Genomic DNA, 23582 nt, shown 5'->3' with positions numbered 1-23582 from the left:
CTGGTCTTTTATGTGTTACTTATCCCTCTTAAGGGAAAAACAATAAGTAATAATAAAAAAACAAAAAAACAAACAAACAGTGTTTTATACCAAATATTCAAGTGCTCTAACAACAAATGTGATTACTCTAAGAAGGGTAACTCCCCCTGGGAAGCATCTACTGTGTTTAAAGAGTCATAGATATTTTCTATTTAAGGACTAAACTTATTAGAGGACTGTACCTTTATAATCCAAAACTGTTATTCTAGCTATGGGGTTTGATCTGTAGCCTGAAACCTGTAATCTTAAAAATAAACACCTTTATGCTAATATTACCTTTACAGGACTATTCCTATGTCCTGCACCTGTATAGGTAAACTCCTTAATTGAAGCTAGCTCTATACGCTTAAATCTATAACCTTATCTATCTGAGAAAAAATAACTTTATATCCAGTGTTGTTATTATTGCTTATAATATATTCTTATGACTTCTATAGTGCTGTATGTAATCTTTTAATATGCCCTCACTGCTCAGATGACCAGGTAAAGCAGTTTATTAAACTATCAGAGTATATAGAGGGGTAATCCAATTCTACCTTTACCAAATAACAGCTTTTCTAAACAGCCCCTGTAACAATATGACTGCTTACACAGGAATAGGAAAGTTATTCACGCTATAACCTATTCTTCTAAATGTAATCCTGGACTCTCATTTAAATATTATTCAAAGAAAACGTATTTATACTTAGAGTACAATTACATTTACAAATTCATGAGCCTTTTAAATGAACTTCTTCTATTGTCCACAGTTCCATATAATCAGGAAGGTATAGAGAGTATCGAAACAGGCCTCTTATTATAAAGTACAAAACTTCATATTTTTCGTATGGCTCATTGTTTCTACATCAGCTGCTCCATGTTCCCATTTAGCTCCTTTTATCCCAAGACAGGTTTTTTTTTTTTGTATTTGATCTCTATGCTTCTATGACACTGTCCTGTTAACCCCGTGGGTGTAGCTCTTTTCCCCAGCTTATCAACCCTTACATATCCTAAATTAGGGTATTAGCAGGAAAATAGGGTAGATTTTTCAGGCACTTATTACGATCATCAATTAGCACTAAGTTAACACAGTTAAAAAACGGGCCATAAGATTTCCTTCAGACCTGTGCCTCTGGTCTTACTATGATAACTTCAATCATTTAGGCCCTTTTTTTCTTTCCTTCCTCCTTCTTTTCTTTAATTACTCCAGTACATAGTCTCTCACGGGAGCGCCGTTAGCCTGGCAAAGCATCTATTTTAACACTGCTGCTTTTAAACTTTTATGGCTCTTTAACAGCTTTATTGTTCCCCAGCTTGTAAATTCTTATCCATAGCTATTTGCCCAGGAGCAGCAGATAGAAATGTGCATACAGATCTTATCCCAGACAGGTAACATCAGTTAATATCTCGTTTTATCTAATTACCTCTTTATGGATTAGTGTCCTTTCATTCGGCTAATGATCTTTTTAAGACCCGGCCGCTACACATCTAATCAGAATAAAGTCTTTAGAAAAAAAACGCTTATAGCACTAAGCGTGTACTTGCAGTTTGCGGTGAAGGGTTCCTGCGCCGTCGTCTAGAAGTCGCTTCCCAGCCTGTGGGGCCGACTTGCTTCTTAGTTCCAGCTTCCGTTCCGGCGTTAAGCCGCTATCTCCTTGAATGGGGATTGAATGGGCCTCCCTGCTCTCCCTGAGTACCGGATTGCCCCACGCTGTGTCTTGTTGCGTTGCGGCTTCCTAGTAAATCCTAGTGCCGATAGTGCATCACACGTGCTCCTGGCGGCAGGTGGTGCTGTACCATGTAATTAGAGGGGGTGTCCGGGCAAGTAGACACATTAGCCCGAATTGTGGAGTTCCAACTGCCTATTACTGCTCTCCTTTCCCCGGGTGCAGTTCGTTTTCAGGCCCGCAAAACTTGTGGCCAAGAATCCAGCAGTTCTCTGGGATCTTCCAGGACGCTCACAGAGAGCGATGCACCAGCACTTCCCCTTGCTGGCTCCTCCTACCGGAACTCCTCCGATAATTCCATGTTAACAATGCTAGATTCTATCTGTCAGCTTGAAGAACAAGAACCCATAGCGCTGGTATTACGAGTTTTGCGGTGAGGCTAAAAAGCGAGCGTTACAGCCTAAAATGACAAGATCTGTACCGCCATCTAAAGTCAGTAGTTATGAGTTTTACACTACAAAACTGTTACATAAAACTCATAACTAAAGTGTTACAAAGTACACTAACACCCATAAACTACCTATTAACCCCTAAACCGAGGCCCTCCCGCATCGCAAACACTATATTAAAGTTTTTAACCCAAATCTGCTGCTCCCAACATCGCCGCCACTTAAAGAAATTATTAACCCCTATTCCGCCGCTCCCTGACATCGTCACCACTATACTAAAGTTATTAACCCCTAAACCTCCGCCCTCCCGTATCGCAAACACTTTTTAAATATTATTAACCCCTAATCTGCCGTTCACCCCCACTATACTAACGTTATTAAGCCCTACACCGCCGCCACTATAATAAACCTATTAACCCCAACACTGCAAGCCCCCCACAATGAAATATACTAAATCCTATTGGCTATTCAAATCAGCCAATATGATTAAACCAGCTCTCATTCTATTGGCTAAATCAAATTTTTCAGCCAATAGGAATGCAAGGGACACCATCTTGGATCGCGTACCTTGTATTGAAGATTCAGTGTACGGCAGCGACCGTATAAAGAGGATGCTCTGCACCGATGTCTTCAGGATGGACCTGGGATCAAGATAGACGATGCCGCCTGGAAGAAGATTGAAGAGGCTGTCTGGATGAAGACTTCTCGTCGCCTGGATCAGGACTTCAACTCCGGGATGAAGATCATTCAAGTGGGACTTAAAAAGCTGTAAGTGGATCATCAGGGGGTTAGTGTTAGGCTTTTTAAGGGTTTTTTCTGTGTTTTTTTTTGTTTTTTTTGTTTAGGGTCTGGGCAGTAAAAAAGTTAAATGCCCTTTTAAGGGCAATGCCTATACAAGCTAGGCAGCTTAGGTTTTTTAGATAGTTTTTTTTTATTTAGGGGGTTTGTAATGTTAGTGGGTCTTTGTACTTTTTTTTCACTAAAAGAGCTGATATCTTTAGGGCAATACCCTACAAAAGGCCCTTTTAATGGCCCTTGGTAGTTTGGGGGTTGGGGGTTTGTATAGTGTTAGGGAGGGTTTGTATTTATTTTTTGGAGCAAAAGAGCTGCTTATATCAGGGCAATGCCTTTTAAGGGCCCTTGGTAGTTTATTCTAGATTAGGCTTTTTTATTTTGGGGTGGCTTTTTTAAAAAAAAGGGTATTAGAATAGGAATAATCTTTATTTTTTTGGATAATTTCGTTTTTATTTTTTGTAATGGTAGGTTTTAGTGTAAGGCAGCATAGGTTTTATTTGACAGGTAAGTTTGTATTTATTTTAACTAGGTAGTTAGTAAATAGTTAATAACTATTTAGTAATTATTCTACCTAGTTAAAATAAATACAAACTTACCTGTGAAATAAAAATAAAACCTAAACTAGCTACAATGTAACTATTAATTATATTGTAGCTTGCTTAGGTTTTATTTCACAGGTAAGTATGTATTTAGTTTTAAATAGGATTTATTTAGTTAGTAATTGTAACTTTAAATTAGATATCATTTCATTATGTTAAAGTTAGGGGGTGTTAGGGTTAGGTTTAGGGTTAGGGCTAGGATTTGGGTTAGGGTTACGTTAGGGTTAGGGATTAATAGTTTAATGTAGGTTGTTGCAATGTGGGGGGCTGGCGGTTTAGGGGTTAATAGGTTTATTTAGTTAATAATTGTAAATTTAATTTAGATCTATTTTAATTATGTTAAAGTTAGGGGGTGTTAGGGTTACGTTAGGGTTAGGGTTATGTTAGAGTTAGGGGTTAATAGGTTAATTTAGGTTGTTGAGATGTGGGGGGCTGGCGGTTTAGGGGTTAATAGGTTTCTTTAATTAAAGGGACAGCCTAATCCAAAATAAACTTTCATGATTCAGATAGGGCATGTAATTTTAAACAGTTTTTAAATTTACTTCTATCACCAATTTTGCTTTGTTCTCTTGGTATTCTTATTTGAAAGCTAAATCTAGGAGGTTCATATGTTAATTTCTAAGCCCTTGAAGGCTGCCTCTTAGCTCAGGGCATTTTGACAGTTTTTTCACCACTAGAGGGTGTTAGTTCATGTGTTTCATATAGATAACACTGTGCTTACGCACATGGAGTTCCTAGGAGCCTGCACTGATTGGCTAAAATGCAAGTCTGTCAAAAGAACTGAAATAAGGGGGCAGTTTGCAGATGCTTAGATACAGGGTAATCACAGAGGTAAAAAGTTTATTTATATTGCTGTGTTGGTTATGCAAAACTAGGGAATGGGTAATAAATGGATTATCTATCTTTTAAAACAATAAATATTCTGGTGTAGACTGTCCCTTTAATAATTGTAAGTTTAATTTAGATCTATTTTAATTATGTTAAAGTTAGGGGGTGTTAGGGTTATGTTAGGGTTAGGGTTACGCTAGGGTTACGTTAGGGTTAGGGGTTAATAGTTTCAATTTGGTTGTTGCGATGTGGGGGGGGCTGGCGTTTAGGGGTTAATAGGTATATTTAGAGGTAGTGATGTGGGATGCCAGAGGTTTAGGGGTTAATAGCTTTATTTAGGTGGCGGCGATATCGGGAGTGGCAGAATAGGGGTTAATAACATTAGCATAGTGGCGGAGATATCAGGAGTGGCAGATTAGGGGTTAATAATTTTATTTATGTGGCGGTGATATCGGGAGCAGCAGATTAGGGGTGTTTAGACTTGGGTTTTATGTTAGGGTGTTAGGTTTCAACTGTATTTTCTTTTCCCCCATACAGTAGACATCAATGGGGCTGTGTTACGGAGCTTTTGTTTCAACGATCGCAGGCGCTCAAAACTCGTAATCTAGATGAATGATATTAAAATTTGGGAGGTTTGAACAGCACGGTTCATTATGTCATTTAAGTGGGTGAGGTGTTCCTATTGGTCTATCTGGAGGGACGGTTTTGTCTAACATACCTCTTGTTACAATTCAAGACTAATACTAGCAAAAATGGACACATTTTACTTTTTAAACACTAACCACATTATATTATTTATATCCTTCTGGTTTTATCGGACTTACGATCCGCAACTGAAAGGTATTTACTCATTTAAAATGTAATGCATTATCGATTGTAAATTCAGTTCCTAACTATAACTGTCAGAGATCCATCCGGGTACAATCCTAGTCTGACCACAATGTATTATGTACTTAAGATACAATAACAGTTTATATGAAAGGAGAGCTTCACATGAATTCGGTCTGTTCAAACAAAGTCCTACGTGTTTATTATAAAGAAATGTGATATGTCGTATTTATGGTTGTTACAAGTAGGGTTCATCAATGTTGTACCGTATATCCGATTGGTTCCTTATTGTTCAAAAGGACTCCACTTGCTGCCTAGCACTTTATGCCTGAGGAAACGGCGCGCCGAGAAACGCGTTGTATCTTTGTGCTATTGTGTTTTTATAAAGTACTTCATTTTGTATACTTTGTTTTTTATTCCAATAAATTCTTTTTAAAATATACATCGTGTGCAGTGTATCTGGAATCCTTACTAGCAGTGTTCTAGATCTTACATCGTCTGCTGGTTGTGTAGTGAGCAGGGCCACTACTAATATCCCGGCCTGCATTTAGTGTGAGTACCACTTATCCCTTTGGGGCTTCATTTGGGATCTCATTATTTATGGATGTAACCAGAGTGCCTCAACTAGAAGTGGGCTAGGATATGAATAGGTAGTGCACGTGTATTTATTAATGACAAATAATATGCAATATACAAGTGGAATATTCAACTAGTACATTAACATGGATCCATGTTTATCAACATACAAAAAGACTGGTAAGATGTGACAGTAGACAATCTTGATAATAATATGTGAATAAAAGCTATATATACACTATATATATATATATACTACTAAATAAAGTACCACTAAAGCAGTGCTACACCACCTTGGTGCACAAATGGGGCACTAAGCGCCCAGCGGGGTCTTGGCCGTGGTGTAGTGAGAAGTCACAAATTGTTCCTATCAGTTGAGTGTAATTTGTAATCCCAGGTTCAGTGAAAATAAGATGTAGAATTTCCAAGCGTATACTTAGGTAGAGTCCAATATAATTATGTTATAGATGATCCCTCATTAGTGATGGTGTAGGAGAAAAAAGGGGATGTGACTGAAAGCTCAAAAAAATAGTGCAAAATAGTGATAAAAAAAAGAGCTAATCATTCAACAAAGGATAAAAATACAAAAATGTAAATGTGACAGACCCTGTGGTCAGAACTAAAAGAATTGACCTTGTGTAGCTTTGAGAAGCTGTTTTCTAAAAGACAGGTTTTCTGGCCTCAGCTATTGTGTACTGTCATTAAAGTTAGTGATAAACATTCCATTGTTCAATCACATCTAGAGAGCAGACGCCTCAGTGATAAGAAAATCCAAGTGTGTGTCTTGTGTTTAAGTTGTTATCAGCTTGAGCAAGGTATTCTATTGTATCATGTCAAAGGGTGTGTTCCCTCCATCTAATGTACAACATTCTTTTCAACCCCCCATTTGGGGGGTCAGACCTGCATAAATACTAGGCATAGCCTTTTAATAAATGTCATTCTGTTTTAAACCTGAAAACTGGCTGGGTTGTGAATTGCTGATTCCCTATGCAGGACATTGTTCATCTGGTGTTAACCCTTGGTATCCTGTTGGTACCGTAACAATTGGTGGCAAGCGACGGAATGAACCTTATCGCCCAGAAGAGCAACTACACAAGCCAGTAACCTCAGGAAGAGGGGGATTATTACAATACTGACTAAGATGGAAGGAGTACCAGGGACCGAAGGAACCAATGGGCCCAGCATATCAGACAGAACCCCCGAAGAAGCAAGCTTTGATCGGGCGGTTAAAATAAGACTGGCACATTATGGCCCCAACCCATCTGCGGAAATTATCGACCGGGTCATAGCAGCTGTGGAGGCCAACCTACTTCGACAAAGCGGCGCTGCAGCAGCCCAAGTCACAGCAAACCCAGTGGAAAAGGGAAAAGTAAATTTTGCAGCTTTTAAAAACTTCCTGGAAACAGAAGGAGAGATTGATGGGTACCTTGCAGATTTTGAGAGGCAATGTGCACTACACAAGGTACCCGCAGAGGACTGGGTCACGATATTATCCGTAAAATTATCCGGCCGGGCCAGTGAGGCTTTTCGGGCCATTCCAGATGAGGAAGTCGGGGATTATAATACTGTGAAAGAGGCTCTGCTCTCCAGGTATGCGGTTACACCGGAGGCATACCGGAGGCGGTTCAGGGACACTGTTAAATTAGCTGGTGATTCCTACTTTGAGTGGGCATGTAAGGTGCACCGCACAGCAGCTCACTGGATAGCGGGGTGCCAAGCCGTATCTGGGGAAGAGGTGCTGCAGCTATTCCTGTTGGAACATTGCTTTGACAAGTTATCAGCAGGAGTTAGAGAGTGGGTTCGGGACCGTAAACCCTCCACCCTGCATGAAGCTGCTCGCCTGGCAGATGAGTATACGGATGCCCGCAAACTGGACACTGCTACCACTAAGCCCCCTGCTAGAGTGGAGTACAGACCCCCAGTCACCCCAGCTGCTGCCAGTTACCAAACCCCGGCGCACCGCTATACCACACGGCCTCCGGCCACGAACTACCCTCAGAGAGCCCGGTTCAATTCACGGGGCTACTCACAGCCTATTCGGTGCTTTGGGTGTAAACAACTTGGGCACAAAAGACCAGAGTGTCCCCTAAATGCAGCGAACCAAGCACAGTCCTGGAGAAGACCCGCCGGCGGAATCCCACGTAACCCTCAGCCTGCGGCCCGCTACGTAGAGGCGCAAGAATGCTGGGGCATCCTACATGAAGCAGACCTTGTGCAAGCTGCCCGCCGGAATAACCGGCAACTGGTTAAAGTGAATGGGAAGGAGGTCAGTGGTCTACGGGATACTGGTGCTACCATGACCTTGCTTCGAAAGAACTTGGTGTCTGAGAAACAGCACACTGGAGACACTGTGGCTGTGAGGGTAGCAGGGGGCACTGTGTTCCGCCTACCTGTTGCCAGGGTACATTTGGATTGGGGAGTGGGCGCTAGACCTGTGAATGTGGGGGTCAAGAAGGACTTACCTGCTGATGTTCTCCTTGGAAATAACTTGGCTCCCCTTGTTTCTGCCTATGCTCCCATGGGTCCCGCTGATGTTAACCCTGTGACTACCCGTGCCCAGATCCGTGCAGCAGAGACTGACCCACCTGCTGCTAAGCCCCAGGACGCTGAGCTCAGTAAATCTCTATCCGCTATTGATACGTGGAAGTCCCGTTACAATGCGCTGATGAAGGAGAAGAGGAGCGCAGAGGAAAAAGCATGTTTAGAACGTGAATCTCTGCTAGACAAGCTGCACCGACAGACTGCAGAAAACACCAGCTTGAGAGTGGGACATGAAACATTAAAGACAAACTTAGCGACACTTGAGGAGAAGCTGACGCTGGCTCATAGTGAGGTGCAGCAACTCAAGGGCACCCTATGTCAGTATGAAGGGATTGTGGATACCTATAAAGAGCAGGTACAGAAAACTCGTAAAGAAGCTGATGGGATTTTGAAGGACTGTTTAGCCCTAGTCTGGGCACTGAGGAAGTTGAACCCTTGTTTGTATGGACAGGAATTCTCTCTCATAACGGGAATACAGATGGATTGTCCTGGCAAACTGACATGCCTACCACCTCCTAGTCCGGTCATCCCCAGGTTGACCCGCCAAAGGGTCAAGCCGGATCTGCCGGAGTGTTCCACAAGGGGGGAGCTATGTGACAGACCCTGTGGTCAGAACTAAAAGAATTGACCTTGTGTAGCTTTGAGAAGCTGTTTTCTAAAAGACAGGTTTTCTGGCCTCAGCTATTGTGTACTGTCATTAAAGTTAGTGATAAACATTCCATTGTTCAATCACATCTAGAGAGCAGACGCCTCAGTGATAAGAAAATCCAAGTGTGTGTCTTGTGTTTAAGTTGTTATCAGCTTGAGCAAGGTATTCTATTGTATCATGTCAAAGGGCGTGTTCCCTCCATCTAATGTACAACATTCTTTTCAACCCCCCATCTGGGGGGTCAGACCTGCATAAATACTAGGCATAGCCTTTTAATAAATGTCATTCTGTTTTAAACCTGAAAACTGGCTGGGTTGTGAATTGCTGATTCCTTATGCAGGACATTGTTCATCTGGTGTTAACCCTTGGTATCCTGTTGGTACCGTAACAGTAAAAATGTGAAAAAAATGTGAATTTGTTTTTTTTTTAGCAGAAGTTGCCAAAAGATGCCATTGATGAAAAAAAATAAAAAAATGTGTTGAAGTTAGAATAAATACATTCGTAGGTGCAATATAAGTCATATAGGCCTAGTTATCAACATGTCTACTTACCTGCCTTCGCCGGCCCAATACGCCCGCCTAAGCTCGCCTACCATCGCCGCCGCGAACCTGAAAAATCTCGCCAATGTTATAAAAAAAACCTGTCAAAAAGCCGTGCACCAAGTACGGGGCGATGAGCAGCGGACTGTGATAGTTATCACTCATCCGATCTCAATTACCTTACCAGCCCTTAAAAGGGCCTTTTGCGGGGCATGCCCCAAAGAAAACAGCTCTTTTGCCTGTAAAATAAAAATACAACCCCCCAACATTAAAACCCACCACCCACATACCCCTACTCTAACCCAAACCCCCCTTAAATAAACCTAACACTACCCCCCTGAAGATCATCCTACCTTTAGCCGTCTTCAGCCAGCCGACCACCGATGGAACCGAAGAGGAGATCCGGAGCGGCAGAAGTCATCATCCAAGGGGAGCTGAAGAAGTCTTCCATCCGACTGAAGTCATCATCCAAGGGGTGCTGAAGAAGTCTTCCATCCGATTGAAGTCATCATCCAGGCGGCGTCTTCAATCTTCATCCATCCGGAGCGGAGCGGAGCCATCTTCAGACGAGCCTACGCGGAGCCATCTTCTTCCACTGACGACTGAACGACGAATGACGGTTCATTTAAGTGACGTCATCCAAGATGGCATCCCTCGAATTCCGATTGGCTGATAGGATTCTATCAGCCAATCGGAATTAAGGTAGGAAAATTCTGATTGGCTGATCCAATCAGCCAATCAGATTGAAGTTCAATCCGATTGGCTGATCCAATCAGCCAATCAGATTGAGCTCACATTATATTGGCTGTCCCGATCAGCCAATAGAATGCAAGCTCAATCTGATTGGCTGATTGGATCAGCCAATCAGATTTTTCCTACCTTAATTCCGATTGGCTGATAGAATCCTATCAGCCAATCTGAATTCGAGGGACGCCATCTTGGATGACGTCACTTAAAGGAACCGTCATTCGTCGTTCAGTCATCGGTGGAAGAAGATGGCTCCGCGTAGGCTCGTCTGAAGATGGCTCCGCTCCGGATGGATGAAGATTGAAGACGCCGCCTGGATGATGACTTCAATCGGATGTAAGACTTCTTCAGCGCCCCTTGGATGATGACTTCAGTCGGATGTAAGACTTCTTCAGCGCCCCTTGGATGATGACTTCTGCCGCTCCGGATCTCCTCTTCGGTTCCATCGGTGGTCAGCTGGCTGAAGACGGCTAAAGGTAGGATGATCTTCAGGGGGGTACTGTTAGGTTTATTTAAGGGGGTTTGGGTTAGAGTAGGGGTATGTGGGTGGTGGGTTTTAATGTTGGGGGGGTTGTATTTTTATTTTACAGGCAAAAGAGCGGTTTTCTTTGGGGCATGCCCCGCAAAAGGCCCTTTTAAGGGCTGGTAAGGTAATTAAGCTGTTAATGTTTTAATGTAGAATAGGGTAGGGCATTTTTTTATTTTGGGGGGATTTGTTATTTTATTAGGGGGCTTAGATTAGGTGTAAGTAGCTTAAAATTGTTGTAATATTTTTGAAATGTTTATAACTTATTTTTTTGTAACTTAGCTTTTTTATTTTTTGTACTTTAGTTAGTTTATTTAATTGTATTTAATTGTAGTTATTTGTAGGTAATTTATTTTTTTAATTTAATGATAGTGTAGTGTTAGGTTTAATTGTAACTTAGGTTAGGATTTATTTTACAGGTAATTTTGTATTTCTTTTAGCTAGGTAGTTATTAAATAGTTAATAACTATTTAATAACTATTCTAACTAGCTAAAATAAATACAAAGTTACCTGTAAAATAAAAATAAATCCTAAGATAGCTACAATATAATTATTAATTACATTGTAGCTATCTTAGGGTTTATTTTACAGGTAAGTATTTAGTTTTAAATAGGATTAATTTAGTTAATAACAGTTATAATATTTAGATTTATTTAATTAATATTTAAGTTAGGGGGGTGTTAGGGTTAGGGTTAGACTTAGGTTTAGGGGTTAATAATTTTATTATAGTTGCGGCGGTGTAGTGGGGGGCAGGATAGGGGTTAATAAATGTATTATAGGTTGTGGCGGTGTAGGGGGGGCAGGATAGGGGTTAATAAATTTATTATAGGTGGCGACGGTGTAGGGGGGCAGATTAGGGGTTAATAAGTTTAATATAGGTGGCGGCGGGGTCCGGGAGCGGCGGTTTAGGGGTTAATACATTTATTATAGTTGCGGCGGTGTCCGGGAGCGGCGGTTTAGGGGTTAATAACTTTATTTAGTTGCGGCGGTGTAGGGGGGGACAGATTAGGGGTTAATATATATAATGTAGCTTGCGGTAGGCTCCGGGAGCGGCGGTTTAGGGGGGTAATACATTTATTTAGTTGCGGCGGTGTAGGGGGGGACAGATTAGGGGTGTTTAGACTCGGGTACATGTTAGGGTGTTAGGTGTAGACAGCTCCCATAGGAATCAATGGGATGTCGGGCAGCAGCGAACATGAACTTTCGCTATGGTCAGACTCCCATTGATTCCTATGGGATCCGCCGCCTTCAGGCCGGAAAAGTGCCGAGCGTACCTGCTAGTTTTTTTATAACTAGCAAAAGTAGTCAGATTGTGCCGAACTTGTGTGCGGAACATCTGGAGTGACGTAAGAATCGATCTGTGTTGGACTGAGTCTGGCGGATCGAAGCTTACGTCACTAAATTCTACTTTTGCCGGTGTGTAGGGCTTGATAACTTAGGCGAATCAGCCTAGCCACAAATACGCTGCGGAATTCCAGCATATTTGAGGTTGACGGCTTGATAACTAGGCCTCATAGTGATGAAAGTTAGTGAATGAAAAATTATTCTCAAGGTTCAGTTGGGTGTTGCGAGATTAGTGCAGCTGGGTGCTGCAGGGTTAGTGCTGCGACCACAGGTGGAAATCCAGAGATTTTAGTGGATGTTCTGCTCCTAGCTGGATTTATCTGTGAAAGATCTGCTCCTAGCTGGATTTATCTGTGAAAGATCTGCTCCTAGCTGGATTTATCTGTGAAAGATCTGCTCCTAGCTGGATTTATCTGTGAAAGATCTGCTCCTAGCTGGATTTATCTGTGAAAGATCTGCTCCTAGCTGGATTTATCTGTGAAAGATCTGCTCCTAGCTGGATTTATCTGTGAAAGATCTGCTCCTAGCTGGATTTATCTGTGAAAGATCTGCTCCTAGCTGGATTTATCTGTGAAAGATCTGCTCCTAGCTGGATTTATCTGTGAAAGATCTGCTCCTAGCTGGATTTATCTGTGAAAGATCTGCTCCTAGCTGGATTTATCTGTGAAAGATCTGCTCCTAGCTGGATTTATCTGTGAAAGATCTGCTCCTAGCTGGATTTATCAGTGAAAGATCTGCTCCTAGCTGGATTTATCTGTGAAAGATCTGCTCCTAGCTGGATTTATCTGTGAAAGATCTGCTCCTAGCTGGATTTATCTGTGAAAGATCTGCTCCTAGCTGGATTTATCTGTGAAAGATCTGCTCCTAGCTGGATTTATCTGTGAAAGATCTGCTCCTAGCTGGATTTATCAGTGAAAGATCTGGTCCTAGCTGGATTTATCAGTGAAAGATCTGCTCCCCGTTGGATTTATCTGTACAAGATAATCAATATAGTGTAGTATGCTCAAAGTAGATATAGATGTAGAAATAAGGCTTACCAGATGCTTGGTTAACGCATTTCGGCCTTTTTCAAGACTGGTTTGTTGTATGTGCTGGTGGCCTTTTATACCGGTTTCATAATTGTTTGCTTTGTGGTCACAAGTTGCTAAAAACATGTGACTTTTTTTTTAAGTGAATCTTTATTAACATATTAGTGTACACAGAGTAATAATGTTATATCAAAAAGTATATACTCAAATCGTTTTTATATCTTTATGATCTTTTGGTCTGTTAGTTTATTTATGATCACCATTTAAGTTCTGATGTCAAATCCAGTATTTGTCTTCAAATCTTCTTTCTCAAATGTTTTTTTATATATACACACACATATTCATTTTTATTTGTTCTATTTTCTATGTGTTATAGACTTTTATGTCTTGTTTACTGCTGCCGAAATTCAGCTCTTTTCATTGGCTGTGACATCATCACCATGTTATTCTAGTGGTGGGTAGTCCTAGCCAGTTTTCTATTGGGTATTCCATATTTGTGATTGGGGATAGATAGCTTTTCCTCTCTTACCCTCCTGTACCTATCAATAATATTTTAAAAATATAAAAATACACTTTTAAAGGCACTAGATATGCCATATAATGCAGGACAGCAGTGTTTTTTGCAGCAATAGATTTTGCCATTGCGATAATCCTATTTGGTCTTATTTAGTGATGCCGATATTCGGCTATTCCTATTGGGTATGACATCAACACCACATTGTGTTGACGATAGGTGTGTAAATGCTGCCTAGTTCCAATTGGATATTAGGTTTTAACTCGCATATTCCTAAGAAAATAGAACAGTTAGTAATACGAAAAGTGATCGAGAAAAATACCCTCTATATAAATATCGACATGTTAGGGGGCTGTGAGGACTTGTGATGTGGGGTTGTTCTATCTTTTTAGTGATGTTATTATGAGAGACTATTAGTATATTCACTAATTCCTGATGATTTTGGGCTCTTGTGATTGGCTATGACGTCACTGCTCTGTTTATATTAGCGGTGAACGTATATTAATAGCCTACATCATATGTTAGTGCTGTGTATAATTATATACAGGGTAGTAACAATGCTTATACTAGTAGTATTGCTTGCCCTGTTTACATTATTGCTTTATACAGTAATATCTGGTTTGGATACTTATGGTGGTGTATAGTATAGAGATATTTGTGTGCTTTTTATAAAAACGTCTGAGGATTTCTGATCCTAAGATAAATAGAAAGCTTATCTGATAAATAGAGGATATAGGATATTCTAGCCTGAGTCGGCATTGTGTGCAGCGTATCTGGAATCCTTACTAGCAGTGTTCTAGATCTTACATCGTCTGCTGGTTGTGTAGTGAGCAGGGCCACTACTAATAGCCCTGCCTGCGTTTAGTGTGAGTACCCTTTATCCCTTTGGGGCTTCATTTGGGATCTCATTATTTGGTTGATCTGCACTAGGAGGCCCCCTTTTCATGTGCTTTATTTTAGGTTAATGTCAGGCAGTGCATCAGCAGCTGCTAAGGTCAGACAATGCAGTAGAAACAGGTACAGTGAGGCAGTGCGTCAGGTCAGGCAGTGTAGCAGGTAAGGTCAGGCAGGGCAGCACCTCAGGCAGTGAGTCAGGGGCAGGTCAAGCAGTGCAGCTGGAGCAGGTCAGGCAGTGTGTGGATGGTCAGGCAGTGTGGTAGGGGTGGTTAGGCAGGAGCAGGTCAGGCAGTGTGGTAGGGGAGGTTAGGCAGGAGCAGGTCAGGCAGTGTGGTAGGGGTGGTTAGGCAGGAGCAGGTCAGGCAGTGTGGTAGGGGAGGTTAGGCAGGAGCAGGTCAGGCAGTGTAGCAGGAGCAGGTAAAGTCAGACAGGACAGCCCCTCAGGCAGTGCAGCTGGAGCAGGTCAGGCAATGTGGTAGGGGAGGTTAGGCAGGAGCAGGTCAGGCAGTGTAGCAGGAGCAGGTAAAGTCAGACAGGACAGCCCCTCAGGCAGTGCAGCTGGAGCAGGTCAGGCAATGTGGTAGGGGAGGTTAGGCAGGAGCAGGTCAGGCAGTGTAGCTGGAGCAGGTAAGGTCAGGCAGGGCAGCACATTAGGCAGTGTGTCAGGGGCAGGTCAAGCAGTGCGGCTGGGGCAGGTCAGGCAGCGTGGTAGGGGAGGTTAGGCGGGAGCAGGTCACACAGTGTAGCAGGAGCAGGTAAGGTCAGGCAGGGCAGCCCCTCAGGCAGTGCAGCTGGGGCAGGTCAGGCAATGTGGTAGGGGAGGTTAGGCAGGAGCAGGTCAGGCAGTGTAGCAGGAGCAGGTAAGGTCAGGCAGGGCAGCCCCTCAGGCGGTGCAGCTGGGGCAGGTCAGGCAATGTGGTAGGGGAGGTTAGGCAGGAGCAGGTCAGGCAGTACTGCAGGAGCAGGTAAGGTCAGGCAGGGCAGCACATTAGGCAGTGTGTCAGGGGCAGGTCAAGCAGTGCGGCTGGGGCAGGTCAGGCAGTGTGGTAGGGGACGTTAGGCGGGAGCAGGTCACACAGTGTAGCAGGAGCAGGTAAGGTCAGGCAGGGCAGTCCCTTAGGCAGTGCAGCTGGGGCAGGTCAGGCAATGTGGTAGGGGAGGTTAGGCAGGAGCAGGTCAGGCAGTACTGCAGGAGCAGGTAAGATCAGGCAGGGCAGCACATCAGGCAGTGCGTCAGGGGCAGGTCAAGCAGTGCAGCTGGGGCAGTTCAGGCAGTGTGGTAGGGGAGGTTAGGCAGGAGCAGGTCAGGCAATACTGCAGGAGCAGGTAAGGTCAAGCAAGGCAGCACCTCAGGCAGTGGGTCAGGGGCAGGTCAAGCAGTGCCGCTGGGGCAGGTCAGGCATTGTGTGTATGGTCAGGCAGTGTGGTAGGGGAGGTTAGGCAGGAGCAGGTCAGGCAGTGTAGTAGGAGCAGGTAAAGTCAGGCAGGGCAGCACCTCAAGCAGTGCATCAGGGGCAGGTCAAGCAGTGCAGCTGGGGCAGGTCAGGCAGTGTGGTAGGGGAGGCTAGGCGGGAGCAGGTCAGGCAGTGTAGCAGGAGCAGGTAAGGTCAGGAAGGGCAGCACCTCAGGCAGTGCGTCAGGGGCAGGTCAAGCAGTGCAGCTGGAGCAGGTCAGGCAGTGTGGTAGGGGAGTTTAGCCAGGAGCAGGTCAGACAGTGCAGCAAGAGCAGGTCAGGCAGTGCTCCAGTCTCTGGCTAAGTTATTTTCTCTCTGTCTTGCAGTCATTCAGTCACCACCAGGGTTTCTTTACGAGGGCAGCTCTGTCACCCTGACATGTTCTGGAAAAGGTTTAATGGCTTTTCATAATAGTGTACGGTGGCAGCACGGTGGCGCCCCTGTCCATCCTTCTACCCGGCTTTCAGTAAAAGCAACAATGCTGCATATTGAGGGGCTTAGTGAAGATGATGGGGGAGAGTGGAGCTGTGATCATGATGGAGCGAGGGCAAGCCACAAGCTCAGAGTGATAGGTAAGTGAACAGCGCAGTCACATTTATTGATACTGTCTCTTTAAGGACCTCCCATTGCCTTTACTTAAATTAAACTCCAAGAAAGCTGGTAATAGGGGGCAGACTCCTAGCAGCTGAAGTAAAGAGGGTCTCCAGTAAAATCCTGCCTTATTCTAGCACTTGCCCATTTGTTTATTGGAGCCAACAGCTACTTTCCTGTTTGGTTACTGGTTATTTTAGTTCACAAGTGTGAAAAGCAACTGGAGAACTAACCTCTGTGTATACTTACCTGCTTATATAGGCCTAGATTTGGAGTTTGGCGGTAGCCGTGAAAACCAGCGTTAGAGGCTCCTAACACTGGTTTTAGGCTACCGCCGGTATTTGGAGTCAGTCAAAAAAGGGTCTAACGCTCACTTTTCAGCCGCGACTTTTCCATACCGCAGATCCCCTTACGTAAATTGCATATCCTATCTTTTCAATGGGATCTTTCTAACTCCGGTATTTAGAGTCGTGTCTGAAGTGAGCGTTAGAAATCTAACGACAAAACTCCAGCCGCAGAAAAAAGTCAGTAGTTAAGAGCTTTCTGGGCTAAAGCCGGTTCATAAAGCTCTTAACTACTGTGCTCTAAAGTACACTAACACCCATAAACTACCTATGTACCCCTAAACCGAGGTCCCCCCACATCGCCGCCACTCGATTAAATTTTTTTAACCCCTAATCTGCCGACCGCCACCTACGTTATACTTATGTACCCCTAATCTGCTGCCCCTAACACCGCCGACCCCTATATTATATTTATTAACCCCTAACCTGCCCCCCACAACGTCGCCGCCAGCTACCTACAATAATTAACCCCTAATCTGCCGTCCGCACGCCGCCGCCACCTACATTATAGCTATGTACCCCTAATCTGCTGCCCCTAACACCGCCGACCCCTATATTATATTTATTAACCCCTAATCTGCCCCCCTCAACGTCCCCTCCACCTGCCTACACTTATTAACCCCTAATCTGCCGAGCGGACCGCACCGCTACTATAATAAAGTTATTAACCCCTAATCCGCCTCACTAACCCTATAATAAATAGTATTAACCCCTAATCTGCCCTCCCTAACATCGCCGACACCTAACTTCAAACATTAACCCCTAATCTGCCGACTGGAGCTCACCGCTATTCTAATAAATGTATTAACCCCTAAAGCTAAGTCTAACCCTAACACTAACACCCCCCTAAATTAAATATAATTTAAATCTAACGAAATTAATTAACTCTTATTAAATAAATTATTCCTATTTAAAGCTAAATACTTACCTGTAAAATAAATCCTAATATAGCTACAATATAAATTATAATTATATTATAGCTATTTTAGGATTTATATTTATTTTACAGGTAACTTTGTATTTATTTTAACCAGGTACAATAGCTATTAAATAGTTAAGAACTATTTAATAGCTAAAATAGTTAAAATAATTACAAAATTACCTGTAAAATAAATCCTAACCTAAGTTACAATTAAACCTAACACTACACTATCAATAAATTAATTAAATAAAATACCTACAATTACCTACAATTAAACCTAACACTACACTATCAATACATTAATGAAATACAATATCTACAAATAAATACAATGAAATAAACTAACAAAAGTACAAAAAATAAAAAAGAACTAAGTTACAAAAAATAAAAAAATATTTACAAACATCAGAAAAATATTACAACAATTTTAAACTTATTACACCTACTCTAAGCCCCCTAATAAAATAACAAAGACCCCCAAAATAAAAAAATGCCCTACCCTATTCTAAATTACAAAAGTTCAAAGCTCTTTTACCTTACCAGCCCTGAACAGGGCCCTTTGCGGGGCATGCCCCAAGAAATTCAGCTCTTTTGCCTGTAAAATAACACATACAATACCCCCCCAACATTACAACCCACCACCCACATACCCCTAATCTAACCCAAACCCCCCTTAAATAAACCTAACACTAAGCCCCTGAAGATCTTCCTACCTTGTCTTCACCTCACCGGGTATCACACCGATCCGTCCTGGCTCCGATATCTTCATCCAACCCAAGAGGGGGCTAGACATCCATCATCCGACGGCTGAAGAAGTCCAGAAGAGGGTCCAAAGTCTTCATCCTATCCGGGAAGAAGAGTAGATCCGGACCGGCAACCATCTTCTTCCAAGCGGCATCTTCTATCTTCATCCGATGAGGACCGGCTCCATCTTGAAGACCTCCACCGCGGACCCATCTTCTTCCGACGACGACTTCCCGACGAATGACGGTTCCTTTAAGGGACGTCATCCAAGATGGCATCCCTCGAATTCCGATTGGCTGATAGGATTCTATCAGCCAATCAGAATTAAGGTAGGAATATTCTGATTGGCTGATGGAATCAGCCAATCAGAATCAAGTTCAATCCGATTGGCTGATTGGATCAGCCAATCGGATTGAACTTGATTCTGATTGGCTGATTCCATCAGCCAATCAGAATATTCCTACCTTAATTCCGATTGGCTGATAGAATCCTATCAGCCAATCGGAATTCGAGGGACGCCATCTTGGATGACGTCATTTAAAGGAACCGTCATTCGTCGTCTAGTCGTCAGTTGAAGAGGATGTTCCGCGTCGGCTTGGAAGAAGATGGTTCCGCTCCGCTCCAGAAGAAAGAAGATTGAAGATGCGGCTTGATAGAAGACTTCATCCAGATGATGGACTTCCGACTTCAGCCCGAGGATGGATTTCTTCAGTCGCCGCTTGGATCCAGACTTCAGCCCGAGGATGGACGTCGCTCTTCAGCCCCCCGCTTGGGCTTGGATCAACACTTCCGAGGCTTGGATCAAGACTTCCGAGGACGGATCAGTGAACCTGGCAGGGTGAAGATAAGGTAGGAAGATCTTCAGGGGCTTAGTGTTAGGTTTATTTAAGGGGGGTTTGGGTTAGATTAGGGGTATGTGGGTGGTGGGTTGTAATGTTGGGGGGGGGTATTGTATGTTTTTTTTTTACAGGCAAAAGAGCTGAATTCTTTGGGGCATGCCCCGCAAAGGGCCCTGTTCAGGGCTGGTAAGGTAAAAGAGCTTTGAACTTTTGTAATTTAGAATAGGGTAGGGCATTTTTTTATTTTGGGGGTCTTTGTTATTTTATTAGGGGGCTTAGAGTAGGTGTAATTAGTTTAAAATTGTTGTAATATTTTTCTAATGTTTGTAAATATTTTTTTATTTTTTGTAACTTAGTTCTTTTTTATTTTTTGTACTTTAGTTAGTTTATTTCATTGTATTTATTTGTAGATATTGTATTTAAATAATTTATTGATAGTGTAGTGTTAGGTTTAATTGTAGGTAATTGTAGGTATTTTATTTAATTAATTTATTGATAGTCTAGTGTTAGGTTTAATTGTAACTTAGGTTAGGATTTATTTTACAGGTAATTTGTAATTATTTTAACTATTTTAGCTATTAAATAGTTCTTAACTATTTAATAGCTATTGTACCTGGTTAAAATAAATACAAAGTTACCTGTAAAATAAATATAAATCCTAAAATAGCTATAATATAATTATAATTTATATTGTAGCTATATTAGGATTTATTTTACAGGTAAGTATTTAGCTTTAAATAGGAATAATTTATTTAATAAGAGTTAATTAATTTCGTTAGATTTAAATTATATTTAATTTAGGGGGGTGTTAGTGTTAGGGTTAGACTTAGCTTTAGGGGTTAATACATTTATTAGAATAGCGGTGAGCTCCAGTCGGCAGATTAGGGGTTAATGTTTGAAGTTAGGTGTCGGCGATGTTAGGGAGGGCAGATTAGGGGTTAATACTATTTATTATAGGGTTAGTGAGGCGGATTAGGGGTTAATAACTTTATTATAATAGCGGTGCGGTCCGGTCGGCAGATTAGGGGTTAATAAGTGTAGGCAGGTGGAGGCGACGTTGTGGGGGGCAGATTAGGGGTTAATAAATATAATATAGGGGTCGGCGGTGTTAGGGGCAGCAGATTAGGGGTACATAGGGATAATGTAAGTAGCGGCGGTTTACGGAGCGGCAGATTAGGGGTTAATAATAATATGCAGGGGTCAGCGATAGCGGGGGTGGCAGATTAGGGGTTAATAAGTGTAAGGTTAGGGGTGTTTAGACTCGGGGTACATGTTAGAGTGTTAGGTGCAGACGTAGGAAGTGTTTCCCCATAGCAAACAATGGGGCTGCGTTAGGAGCTGAACGCGGCTTTTTTGCAGGTGTTAGGTTTTTTTTCAGCTCAAACAGCCCCATTGTTTCCTATGGGGGAATCGTGCACGAGCACGTTTTTGAGGCTGGCCGCGTCCGTAAGCAACTCTGGTATCGAGAGTTGCAGTTGCGTTAAATATGCTCTACGCTCCTTTTTTGGAGCCTAACGCAGCCATTCTGTGGACTCTCAATACCAGAGTTATTTTAAAGGTGCGGCCAGAAAAAAGCCAGCGTTAGCTACGCGGGTCGTTACCGACAAAACTCTAAATCTAGCCGTACGTGTATGGAAAAGGGCTGCTCCCTGTAATTAGGATTATATGGTATATACTATCACATGCATTTGCCATTACACGGTGTATAACTGGCACATGTATGTGAGATTACACAGTGTATAACTGGCACATGTATGTGAGATTACACAGTGTATAACTGGCACATGTATGTGAGATTACACAGTGTATAACTGGCACATGTATGTGAGATTACACAGTGTATAACTGGCACATGTATGTGAGATTACACAGTGTATAACTGGCACATGTATGTGAGATTACACAGTGTATAACTGGCACATGTATGTGAGATTACACAGTGTATAACTGGCACATGTATGTGAGATTACACAGTGTATAACTGGCACATGTATGTGAGATTACACAGTGTATAACTGGCACATATATGTGAGATTACACAGTGTATAACTGGCACATGTATGTGAGATTACACAGTGTATAACTGGCACATGTATGTGAGGTTACACAGTGTATAACTGGCACATGTATGTGAGATTACACAGTGTATAACTGGCACATGTATGTGAGATTACACAGTGTATAACTGGTACATGTATGTGAGATTACACAGTGTATAACTGGCACATGTATGTGAGATTACACAGTGTATAACTGGCACATGTATGTGAGATTACACAGTGTATAACTGGCACATGTATGTGAGATTACACAGTGTATAACTGGCACATGTATGTAAGATTACACAGTGTATAACTGGCACATGTATGTGAGATTACACAGTGTATAACTGGCACATGTATGTGAGATTACACAGTGTATAACTGGCACATGTATGTGAGATTACACAGTGTATAACTGGCACATATATGTGAGATTACACAGTATATAACTGGCACATGTATGTGAGATTAGACGGTGTATAACTGGCACATATATGTGAGATTACACAGTATATAACTGGCACATGTATGTGAGATTACACAGTGTATAACTGGCACATGTATCTGAGATTACACTGTGTATAACTGGCACATGTATGTGAGATTACACAGTGTATAACTGGCACATGTATGTGAGATTACACAGTGTATAACTGGCACATGTATGTGAGATTACACAGTGTATAACTGGCACATGTATCTGAGATTACACTGTGTATAACTGGCACATGTATGTGAGATTACACAGTGTATAACTGGCACATGTATGTGAGATTACACAGTGTATAACTGGCACATGTATGTGAGATTACACAGTGTATAACTGGCACATGTATGTGAGATTACACTGTGTATAACTGGCACATGTATGTGAGATTACACTGTGTATAACTGGCACATGTATGTGAGATTACACTGTGTATAACTGGCACATGTATGTGAGATTACACAGTGTATAACTGGCACATGTATGTGAGATTACACAGTGTATAACTGGCACATGTATGTGAGATTAGACAGTGTATAACTGGCACATGTATGTGAGATTACACAGTGTATAACTGGCACATGTATGTGAGATTACACAGTGTATAACTGGCACATGTATGTGAGATTACACAGTGTATAACTGGCACATGTATGTGAGATTACACAGTGTATAACTGGCACATGTATGTGAGATTACACAGTGTATAACTGGCACATGTATGTGAGATTACACAGTGTATAACTGGCACATATATGTGAGATTACACAGTGTATAACTGGCACATGTATGTGAGATTACACTGTGTATAACTGGCACATGTATGTGAGATTACACTGTGTATAACTGGCACATGTATGTGAGATTACACAGTGTATAACTGGCACATGTATGTGAGATTACACAGTGTATAACTGGCACATGTATGTGAGATTAGACGGTGTATAACTGGCACATGTATGTGAGATTACACTGTGTATAACTGGCACATGTATGTGAGATTACACAGTGTATAACTGGCATATATATACAACTGCTAACTCTCCCTTGGTTCCTCACTGTCCTATTTCTCATGTCCTCAGCTATCTCTGGCCCGGATGACCTCTCTGTTTATAGCACGGTTGGTTCCCATGTTGAGCTCCCATGTAAAATGACTGAGGTTTTCGACAAGACGGTGGTGAGTGGGCGCTGGATGAGAGTGACCGGCAGTAGGGACCAGTTTACTAATTTGCAAATAAATGAAAACTGGGAGAAGCTGGTGATGTACCCAGTGACGCCAATCGATGCCGGAATATACAGGTGCCAAGTGACCCATGCACAGCACCAGATGGTCAAACGTGTACACCTAAAGGTCATGCAAGGTCAGCCATCATTTTCTATACCCTTTTTTACTCTCTTAGATTTTGTCATTCTTGATAAAGTTTTCTTTAACTTTTATTTCTCATGCTCAGATAATACACTGCCCAAATAATGTCAGTATATCACATTTGTATCACAGCCACTCACACTCACTCTCTCTTTTCTCTCTCTCAGTATCCCTCACACTCACTCTCTCTTCTCTCTCTCTCAGTGCCCCTCACACTCACTCTCTCTTCTCTCTCTCTCAGTATCCC

At 42.3% G+C, this 23582-nt stretch overlaps 1 protein-coding gene across 1 annotated transcript in view; it reads left to right on the top strand.

The window, feature by feature from the left end:
- Positions 1–23330, top strand: part of LOC128640599 (hemicentin-2) — a gene marked incomplete at its 3' end in the record, with an annotated part of 32580 nt that extends 9250 nt beyond the window's left edge. The window contains 2 exon segments of the mRNA XM_053693067.1: positions 16327–16572; positions 23052–23330. Coding sequence (XP_053549042.1) covers positions 16327–16572; positions 23052–23330 — 525 coding nt within the window.
- Positions 23331–23582: the final 252 nt, after the last annotated feature.

The sequence above is a fragment of the Bombina bombina genome, chromosome 9, assembly GCF_027579735.1.
Source record: "Bombina bombina isolate aBomBom1 chromosome 9, aBomBom1.pri, whole genome shotgun sequence".
Classification (NCBI taxonomy): domain Eukaryota; kingdom Metazoa; phylum Chordata; class Amphibia; order Anura; family Bombinatoridae; genus Bombina; species Bombina bombina.
The sequence above is the reverse complement of the archived record's forward strand: the minus strand, read 5'-3'. Positions and strand labels throughout refer to the sequence as shown.